General features: G+C 42.5%; 1 protein-coding gene across 1 annotated transcript; it reads left to right on the top strand.

Moving 5' to 3' along the window:
- The first annotated feature begins 288 nt into the window (after nucleotides 1–288).
- Nucleotides 289–10,088, top strand: LOC119741772 (DNA topoisomerase 1-like). The gene is made up of 6 exons (XM_038217668.1): nucleotides 289–366; nucleotides 1,962–2,303; nucleotides 3,306–3,364; nucleotides 5,410–5,487; nucleotides 6,588–6,683; nucleotides 9,453–10,088. The coding sequence occupies exons 1-6, from the start codon at nucleotides 351–353 to the stop codon at nucleotides 9,501–9,503; spliced, it is 642 nt and encodes a 213-aa protein (XP_038073596.1). The 5' UTR covers nucleotides 289–350; the 3' UTR covers nucleotides 9,504–10,088.
- The last annotated feature ends 670 nt before the right edge of the window (nucleotides 10,089–10,758 follow it).

Here is a 10,758-nt window from a genome sequence, read left to right as displayed (position 1 = left end):
TGACAGTATACACGATGGGTTCTTCAAATATAAATGAATTATTTCAACGAGGGAGCGTTGATTATTGCTCTAAGATTATTGTTAGCACTCCGGAGTCCTGCCGGCCGGTCCAGTTTCGCACAATTCATGATCGTCTCGTTTACGTCACATGTTAATCACAAAAACATGAAATTCTTGTCAGGTGACCTACATAAAGAGGTGTGTCTCGAAAATGCTTCCTCATTGGTTAATTAAATGAAAGGTATCGCTCCAGCTATTTCCGTATTCTGTCAACTGAGGGCGCACGTCCAAAAAATGAAATTCTGAAAACTCTTGTTCGCAGCTCACGGATCGCACGCAAAAGACGCGAAATGGGTGGTGAAAGAGGTAATGTTCCTGAATGTTATAATTTTTTTCACGTTTATGAAACCATAGACCTAGTAAGGAATCACTTTTCAAAGTGGCAGTGAAATTGGAATGTGTACCGTATCCTCGAATCATCATAATTGGCGCACTGGCATAATGCTAGACCCGTGAACGTGGCGTTACAAGCCACGTTCACGGGTCTAATGCTTGCATTAGTTGCAATGCGCGCGTTGCCCAACGCAAATTCAATGCGAGAGTGCGTCAAAATAGGATCTCGTCATTTTAAGGGATCTGAAATGTTGAGAACATTCATACCTGGAGGTCAACTCGTAGTATGCAAGCCAATTAGTACGCGACCAACTCGTACGCAGGACAACTCATATGCGGACAAACTCGTACGCGGCCCAAGACTCCAACTCGTACGCGGTCCAACTCGTACGCGGTCCAACTCGTACGTGGGCCAACTCATACACGAGCCAACTTGTACGCGAGCCAACTTGTACGTGAGCCAACTCGTACGCGAGCCAATTCGTACGCGAGCCAACTCGTACGCGAGCCAACTCGTACGCGTGTACATTTAGTGAAACACTTTTGGTTCGGGCATGTTTAAGTGCATAGAGGAAATAAGGGTCGAGTTGTCGTGCGTACGAGTTGGTTCGCGCACGAGTTGTCTCGCGTACGAGTTGGTTAACGTACGAGTTGTCTCACGTACGAGTTGACCAATCCGCGTATGAGTTGTCTCGCGTAAGAGTTGGTTCGCGTGCGAGTTAGTTCGCGTGCGAGTTGTCCAGTTTCCTGAGGAAGGTGGTCGTAGTCGTGTATGTGAGGCATAGTTTAGGACGCCAATATGTTTTTCATGATGTACAAGTTCCATTCATAAATCAAAACCCTGCCCTAGTCAGTACCGGTAGTCTTTCCACAAAATTAAGCCAGCTGATTTTCAACATGGATCTTAGTGAACTGTTTAGATGATTCCAAACACATAAAGTGGCATTTCCTGCTCGTATCATACTCATAGCCAGATGTTTAGGTATTAAGTTCCAAAACCCCCCAAATGTGTCTTTATCTTCTCTGATGGAAGGGGGTCCTACATGTACACCAAACACAATTACCGGACTTCCTCCATGGTCATATCACCTCAATCATCCATGAACCATTGTCATTGATCAGGATGACGATATATTCGACAAGTTATTATTACACAAGTAACGTTAGGGCCTTTAGATTTGTGAAGGATTTTAAAAAGAATGTAGTATCCAGGCCATCTGGCAACTGTGCATGTGGTGGTTGCAAAGTCTATGGGGAGTCGTGAACATATTGTAAGTATTTTCTATTTTTATGAACAAAATTGGAAATTCTCAATCTCAGTCCCAAATTTAATGTTTAGCCATGTTCCTTCCTCCATGTGGGCCTTGCAATGACTGAATGCAAATTTCAATGTGAAATGAATTCGTTTAGGGTAACGTCACAGTGAAAATTCAATTGTTGACGTCTTCAAAATCGCTTTGCTTTACCATTTTTCTTTCTACATTATTCAGCCCACGGCAAGACCATCTTTTTGATGTTACTATTGAGAAATGTTATCTCAAATATGGTTCCTAATTTATCTTCCTCAGATGTATCACCCAATAGGGAGCGACATCGAAGGAGGCATTCAAGTTCCTCTTCTTCTAGTTCCCGAGATTTAAACCGCAGAGATCGCCAAGAAAAGCCAAGAAGTGTCTCTCCCACAATGAGGCGAGATCGAGAGCGGCAGAGTCGTAAACGCGATAGAGGGCGATCCAGCAGTAGCAGTGCATCGTCTTCGAGTCGTGGGCGAAGCAAACATAGGAAGAAGCACAAACGGCGTCATTCATCGAGTCGTTCCTCATCATCATCGTCATCATCGGCATCATCTTCTTCCTCTTCCAGTAGATCTTCATCAAGCTCCTCAAGTGTCAGTTCATCATCCAGTCGAGGTAATGGTTGACTGAGTGAGAGATCTACTTCCAATGTAATAGGCTCTTTACATAGGCAGTGGAAGCAGGGATTATGGGGTCGGGTACCCTTTACAAATTACCTAGTTACTTCTCAGACAATGAAAAGAAAGATTTTGAATACCATTTCTGGGGAATTTTGAAGATGAAAACCAGGGTGCATGGAAAAGCAAAACAGATTTTACTTACGAAAGTTGCAGTTTACACCGTGAAGCTGTAAAGCCCTTCTGACAACTTCCTGGATTCGAATGTTGGGGTTGCGTTTCTTTTACGGGTACCTGGGTACCCATATTTTACTTCAATAGGGTACCCGGTTCCGGTACTAGCCGTAAATGCACACCACTATCCCCACCCCCTGACAACTTCCACTGCCATGTAATGTTAACCAAGTATTTGAGAAAAAGGCTCAACTCAGATGAAAGATTTGGTGCAATTTATCCCTTTGAAGAATCAATTTTGAAGCAGGGTTTTTTAGATTTAAAAAGCCGTATCCTCTAAGAGTGTTTCCCAGTTTCTATCTCCCACGTTTGCAGCATTGCTAATGTTGCTAGCATTGTGACTTTGGGCATAACTTTGCGACTTTGGGCGTGATCCCTGGCTACATGGCATATACGGGTTTATGGCTTCTGACTAGTGCCTTTGAACAAAGACATTGACAAAATGGGGAACCCCCAACTGGGCTGGATAGCTTGGTTGTTAGAGTACCAGAACGGCAGTCCGGAGGTAACACGTTCAAACCCTGCTCCAGTCAATTTCTTTGTTCAACTTTAAAAATTAATAAAATTCACCAAGTCAGTTTCCCGATGCAGTTTATTTGACAAATTGCTTTTTTATGTATGATGTTAATTGTTTTGCAAGAGATAACGTCAAGTCTGGTTTCTGTACTTTGCTAATATTTATATCCAAAGAGCAACCACACTAATCTTGTAAATTTGAGCAACCAACTTCACCTAGACATCTCTTGCCTCATTGTATTCATAACAGAGAGAAAAAGACACAAAAAGAAGAGGAGGAAAGAACCCAAGTCAAAAAGGAGACACAAGGTAACTTTTTGATATTCAGAAAAATCTGATTCAGATAAAGTGTCATTAACCCTAACTTCCTAGGCCTTTTTGCTAGGATGTAGCCTCAATCCTGCAAAATCCTCCAATTGGTCTCATGGAAAAATAGTAGCCTCAATCCTGCAAATTCCTCCTTTATTTCTTGAATATGGTCCGTGGAGGGGTGACCACTGCCTGAATCCTGCAAAATCCTGCGGCAGTGACTGTCAATATGTTGAGGCTTGGCCAGTGACATCCTGGAGCAGTACGGAGGATTTCAAGCATAATCCAGGCCTATATTTATGCATGGCTGAGCAAAAACAACACAAGGTCCGGCCCTAGACCTTGAAAAAGGGCATCCTACAAAATCAGTAATGCACTTTTGCCATGTAACCTCAATCCTCCAAATTCCTCCACTTTGGCAAAGAGGATTTTGAAGGATTCAGGGCGGTTATGGTTAAAGATAGTAACTCGATCCCAGTGATTTTGCACAATTTTTTTACCTGAATGAACTTTCAAAGAATATGTTCTTGAACAAATAATATTATTTAGAGGCAATGGTTCCTTAAAAAAGAGCTTTTATTTTGCACTTCTTTCACGCTCGAGCTGAATTTCGACTTGATCCGAGTCAGGTGCTGCAGTTGGTCTGTGCAGTATGCGTACACAAAAAATATTGAAGTTGCCTGTTTTTATGGCACTTGTTGCACGCTGGGCACAACATTAATTAATGATGGAATGGACCGATCCAGTAAGCACCGCCCCATGGTGTTCTGACCAATCACAGCTGTGATTTATGTCCGACATGCGTGCACTAAAGTCCGACATGCGTGCACGCGCGTATGATGCGCGCGGCAGGAAAATGCAGCGAGGCATTGGAGAGGAGCACGTGTTAATTTGCCCACGTGCGCACTGGGCGGAGCTTACTGGATCGGTCCATTCAGGGCTGGGTTATGATGGCAGTGTGTGTTGTGCATATCGACTTAAGTCCAACTTGAGTCAAGTCTATGCTGAATTTAGAGCGTCCAGCTCCCAATACAGCAGCTGAATTGAAACAATTGATAACTTGGCATGGACCGATTTGTTTCTGTTTTGATCAAGTTTTGTAATGTTAACAAAATGATCAATTCAATTTTGAAATTTATTTTTTAGAGTGCCCGAACCAAACAGCACAGGGACCCTGCCTTTAAGACTTGTATAATATCCTAGAATGAAAGGATTATAGACAGGTTTTGCACTACGTTAGCCATACAGCTACTAGTAAAAGGCGGTGTTTTACGGGGATTAAGAGAGAGAGGGATTTCATGCTTGTCTGTAATTTGATCTCAGAGCTTGCAGTAAAAAGCAGAGGAAAGAAGTACTCAATCAGCTTAACCCTTTCCTTCCAATGGGCGACTTTTGTCGACAAGAAGTACCCCCCTGCTGGTTCCCATGGGCGACTTTAGTCGACCAGGAAACCACACACAGAACACACTCAACACAGATATATTCACTACTTTTGAGAAAGGCAGCATGTTGATATGTTTGGCCGCCCATACATCAACTATATACCAGCTGAAAGAGTGTTTTCGGATCTTTCTAATTGTGTGGTTTATTCATAGTGTTACTATTTTAAAAAAAATGAGAAAAGTGCTTCAGAAGTATCCACGCACAATTTGAGGTATGGAGTGCCATTGGGTCATGTGGTGAAATGGCTTGCAGTTTGATAATTGGGACCAGATGAACAAAAAAGCATAACTTTCTTATATTTGCACGTATGGACTTCATTTTTACATCACATAAAAGAGTAAGGTTCAAGGAACAAACTTTACACACAACACTTATGATTTAAATCACTCCTTGGCAGTGAAAATCTGGGTTGAAAAAAAGTGAGTTTTTGACTCGTGCTCATTTTTTTCACGCTCTACTGATTTCCGCATGACTGAGCAAACAATTTGGTCCTGGGGAGAGCCAAGTCAATAAACAATGTGGGCATGAAAGGGTTAACATGAACAACAATTAATGATGGCACTTCCATCCTTGTTTTAATATCATCATATTTGTTTTAACAGAAGAGTCACAAAAAGAAGTCGAAGGGAAAGAAGAAGACTGAGGACAAGTCCCCATCAGGACCAGTGCCGCTCTCCAAGGTATGATAACCTAAACTTCCATTGTTTTTTTTGGGGGGGCGGGGATGAAGCTTCCTGTTGGACAGGTTTGTCAGGAATGACTTAGACATTGCTAGTAGAAAAGAGGGGTCAGCAAAACCCAACCCCAAATATATTTTCATGGCAGTTCGTATCACAACAGTGGACAAGTAGGATTTCAGGCTTTGCATGGTAGGAATGAATCTTGGAATGACCAAATGAAGTTTGCAGATAATCCACTGAAAAATAGTCAGAGTTGAAAGTGGTCATGAGTTGTTAAAGGTCAATCACAAGTCATCAATCCTCAGGTCTTGTGTTAAAGGGAATATACGACATTTGCAAACATCAAAAAACAAAACCTTAGTACCTTACTGGACTGTTAGTGAATGACAGTCTAAAGCATCCTGTAAAATCATGGCACCTGGTGTGCTGTCATTTTCAAGAAAAGTGGTATTTTTGTATCAATTTCCAACGCTGGTCGGCTGACCAGCGTTGGAAAAAATTGGCTTTTTTCAAATACTGCCCCCAATTTACCATATTTAGTTACAACGCATTTTGTTTGCAATCGATTTCACACCTATGAATGGGTACAAGCTTGCTAGACTGGTTCCCTGACCTTACAATTCCCCGGCGTCTATAAATTGCTCCGTTTCATCGTAAGTGGGGTCAGGAAACGAGTCTACAGGACTTATGATTGTTTTTCTTGGTTTTTCCAGCACCTACGAACACAAAACTTCAAACAAGTCAGTGTAACAATATTTGCTATGAAATACTAAACCCCCAAATCCATCCATTTCTGAAAATTACAGCAAAAGCAAATGTATATTCCCTTTAAGTTGAACTAGGATAAAGGCATTTCTTTGTCATTTCCTGTACTTGGTTACCTGCTTGGTGATTCACTTGTTGTTGACTTAAATACAACTCCATCTTTTATGGAGAAATTGTTGGTTCTGATGAACCAGTGGTGAGAGCAGGTTCTTCCCGAGGATGGACAGGTATTACCCCCCCCCCAAAAAAAAAACCACCAGCAGTTTTTTAAAGCCACATTCAGCAATTTCTATCATATCCATTGTTGATATTTTTGTATCTGTTGCTGCTTCCAGTTCATCAAGGATAAAAAGAAGCAGGACGGCAAAAGGAGTATAATCTCGGGGAAGAAGATCAAGATGAAAGTCAAGAAATCCAGCAAAGACAAAGAGGTGAGTTGAAGAGTCATGGTGTTTGTTTGTAGAAAATAACTGTAGAATGGGTTTTGAGTTGGATCCATGTAGGTTTTCAAATTCTAGAGTGTAGAACAGGCGGAGTGATTTTGACAGACACCTGAGAACAAAAGTTCCTTTTCATAAACAAACACATGGCAAAAAAAAACCAAGAGGGCACACTTCTAAATTCTCTTGCGAAGAACAAGGGATCCGCAGTGAGCAACCCAAGTAGGGCTGTCCATTTTCAAATAATTTAGTATTCAATTACTCGAAACTGCGTTTGATTGAATATTCAGATATTCGAAACTGCCAGCTGCAACCCAAGGCTGTGCCGGTCAAAAGTTGCACAAAGAGTGTGCCGGTTAAATTGGCATGCGGCGATTGATATGGGGCGCTGGAGTGTTTTGCAGTAATTATTGTATAAATGTAAAAGGGCTTCAACCTGCTAAAAGGATGGGAACAATGAACCTCCGTCGACAAAAAAGTTACCTTCAACAAAAAAGTGGCACCTGACAGTAAATGCCACAACTTTACAATAAAATAACATCACAGTTGTGTGTGTGTGCATCATTTTTGGCGAGCTGCGAAGCAGATGCGAGCCTATGTAATACCAATTTCCGTCCGTCTGTCCAGGCGCCCATCCGTCCGTCCGTCCGTCCGTCCGTCCGTCCGTCCGTCCGTCCGTCCGTCCGTCCGTCCGTCCGTCCGTCCGTCCGTCCGTCCGTCCGCGTTCAGATAAAAATGTTGAAGTTTTTGGTTCTAGTTTATAACTTGGGGGAAAAAATTAAATGCAGTGTTCAGGTATCATCTCTAGGCCTATAACTTCAGTTAGGTTCATATCATTGCAGTAAATTTTATGATTTTATTGAGGAACTTTAATTCAAGGAAATGTTAAAGTTTTTAATTGTTACATGTACATGTACATGTACATGTATACTGGTATAACATGTACATGTGTGTATACCGGTATAACATGTACATGTACACTATGCATTTTGGGGATGTGCATGAGCTTCTGGTTTGATCTTTTAGTTGATGGGGTTGGAGTAGGGATGGGGTAGGGGAGGGTGGGGTGGGGTGGGGTGGGGGATAGGGTTGGAGTTAGGGTTTGTGTGAGTAGGATGAGTAGGGGAGCTAGGATGGGTGGGGCGGGGCGGGTTGAGGTGGGGTGGGGTGGGGAGAGGGGTTGGAATACTGGGTTTGGGTGGGGTGGGGATTTGTAGGGGTGGGGTGGGAACAGGTAGGGAGAGACAGGTAGGGGGAGACAGGTAGGGAGAGGATAGGCATGGATGTAGGGGTTGGGTTTGGAGGGGGTTGGGCAGGGGGCGAGATATAGGATCGGAGTAGGGGTTGGGTTGGCGATGGGTAGGGATGGGTTGTTGTAGGGGTTGGATAAGGGGAGGGGGCAGTATATAGGGATCAGAGTAGGGGTTGCATGGGGTCAGGTTGGGGATGTATGGGTGGGGGAATGGGGTGGGCGGGATATTGGAATTCGAGTAAGGGTTAGGGTGGGGATGTGTAGGGATGGGTAAGGACAGATAGGGGAAGATAGGGTAGGTGGGTGTAGGGGGTTGGGGTAGGGGAGGGTACGGGTCAGGGGAGGGGGAAGGAGATGGGGATTGGAGTTTGGGTGGGGTTTGGATGTGTTGGTGATAGGGTGGGGATGATTAGGGGAGGATGGAATGGGTGTGGGTAGGGGGTTGGGTGGGGGAGGGGGAGGGGGCGGGTTGGGGATGGGGTAAGGTTTTGGGATGGGGTAAGGTTTGGGGGAGGTGGTGATGGTGCTGTGTCTACATGTACATGTATACCCATTCTTGTTCTGCATTTGTGGCGACTACGCAAGAGTTTTCCCATGGTAATACAAGTATGGGGAGCAGAAGACACTGTTGGGGCTGCAAAAATCCACAACTGGGTCCTAATTACCCTAACAATGGAAAACTCCCCCATGATACAGTGACGGCTAACCTATATACACATGTATTTATTAGGTAATCTGTTGACTTTTTATGTTGACATTTAAAAACTGACCCCTACACCTAGGCACATCAACAAGAATCCTGATCCCCTTCCATCATGCCCATCCTCAACCCTACCTTCAGCCTCCCTTCCTGCCTTGGACAGCGAGCCATGGCGGCTTCGCCGTTCTAGTTAGATTTTCTCTTCGAATATTCAAACTGGCAAAAAGCCATTCCAATATTCGGATGATTGAATATTCGAGTATTCGGTATGTTTGGGACAGCCCTAAACACAAGAAAACAGTGCTAGTTTTTGGCCACACAGCGTACCTAACAAAACAAAGAGTTAATAATGACTGGTAAACATTAGGTCCAGTAAAAGTTTCATCGGGGTTCCTGTGGCCTGGAAAAAAATCTGGAAAAGCCATAGAATTTTATTTTCAATTTCCAGGCCTTGAAAAGTGGTAGAATTTTGTGAGGACCAACTTTTTAAATTTTAAACTTTGTATATTCATCATTTAGTAGCAGGAATCTGATTTTGTACCCAACAAAATGTGACAAATTTTGAGGATACAAGCATTATGATTTTGAAAGACGTTATTGTTTTGTTTGGTTGTGTTTCTGTTTCCGTTGAGCACTTTTCACAGAACAAGTTTTACAGTTTTGATCTGCGTTTTGATGAACTAGGTCGTGGATTTTCATAATTTGGTCATGGAAAATCGTGGAATTTTGTTGTCCTATTAAAAGGTATAGGCTTCATAAAACAGTACTATGGGAATGTTGACAATTTTTTTTTTTTTTTCATTCACAGCGTGATCTGAATAGACGCGAGCTGCTCAACTTTTTGAATTCCACAATGTAACACACGAAAAGCGGACGACTTAGCGACCATGGCAACATGTGCTGACCTCCGAATTCTGAAGTGACTGGCTGGCTTAACGGAGATTACTCCAGTTTGCAAAGCTGTGTAACTCTTCATTATAAGACAATAGAACATAAATGCTGCAGGAGTGTGGTTTGTTCTGCAGACCTGTGGAATCTCTGCTTATTCAGTGGATGGTACTAGTGTTAGCAATTCATCAGAGCCAGTGTTTGAAGGACAGGTACATGCACGCCCTGGTTCTAGAGCAGATGACGAGGAGAACGGCGCAACCAATTTTTATCTGAATGTAACACCTGTAGCATAATTGAAGACAAATGTGATCAATCGTGGGCCCAAAGAGGCAATGGCACTGAAATGGACTTGAGTGTATCACTATCGCTCATATATGAGACTTGTTCTGTCGAAAACACTCTTCCAGGCAACTAGCTGAACACGGGTTGATTAAGTGTTGCGAAGATACAGCTCTGCCCTCACACAATGACACTTTCATTTTTCAAAACAGAGGTTTGTGAATTGTGATGTCGCAAAAGTGGCAGTAGAAACATTGCCTGTTAAGAGTTTCTTTGAATTGATACATAGCTACAAATCATTAAAAAAAAAATCACCTTTAGAGGCAAAGTTAGGGTCTTCTAAAAGAGATATCTACATGTAGGATTGCAAAAATTGCAATGAAAATAAAAATATATATATATATATCACTTTTTGGTCAAAGCTCAATTCAGAAGTGTCTAGTTTTTAAAGAAATGTCACAAACATGTCATGCACGCTTGTTCTTTTGCCAGCACCACCGACTTCTGTACAACTAACTTTAGAAAGTAAACGTTTTTCTCACGTAAATTTTTAAGGGTTGAAGTAGTCTCATGTTTTTTTAACCAAGTCCGTACGCTCCACGCAAGAGCTGTAACGTGGCTCCATGAATCATACTTAACCAAAGTTAAGGCACCTTACAGGTGCACCAATTTATGTTAATCAAACTTCAGTTAGTCAGCGTGGGGAAGGCATTGCTAAGAACATGTTCAATATGTTTCAACCGACATGAGAACACCCCCAGCATAGGCGAATGATGCAAGTGAAACTGAGAAACCCTCACTAAAAAAAAATTTTTAAATTGTTTTGCCACAGAGAATTTTATTTGTGCACAAGTCCAATTAAAGAGTTTCTTGAAAAAAAATTATTTAATTCCATGGAGCTACAACTTCCACATTTAAAAAAAAAATTTTTCTCCATTTTTGGA

Source organism: Patiria miniata, unplaced genomic scaffold, assembly GCF_015706575.1.
Source record: "Patiria miniata isolate m_02_andy unplaced genomic scaffold, ASM1570657v1 HiC_scaffold_5, whole genome shotgun sequence".
NCBI lineage: Eukaryota > Metazoa > Echinodermata > Asteroidea > Valvatida > Asterinidae > Patiria > Patiria miniata.
Note: the sequence above shows the minus strand (reverse complement) of the source record. Positions and strands in the feature narration are given on the sequence as shown.

Coding starts and splice junctions, on each gene's coding strand:
- LOC119741772 (XM_038217668.1), top strand. Junction 2,304..3,305: donor CAGTTCATCATCCAGTCGAG/GTAATGGTTGAC, acceptor TATTCATAACAG/AGAGAAAAAGACACAAAAAG. Junction 6,684..9,452: donor AATCCAGCAAAGACAAAGAG/GTGAGTTGAAGA, acceptor TTTCATTCACAG/CGTGATCTGAATAGACGCGA.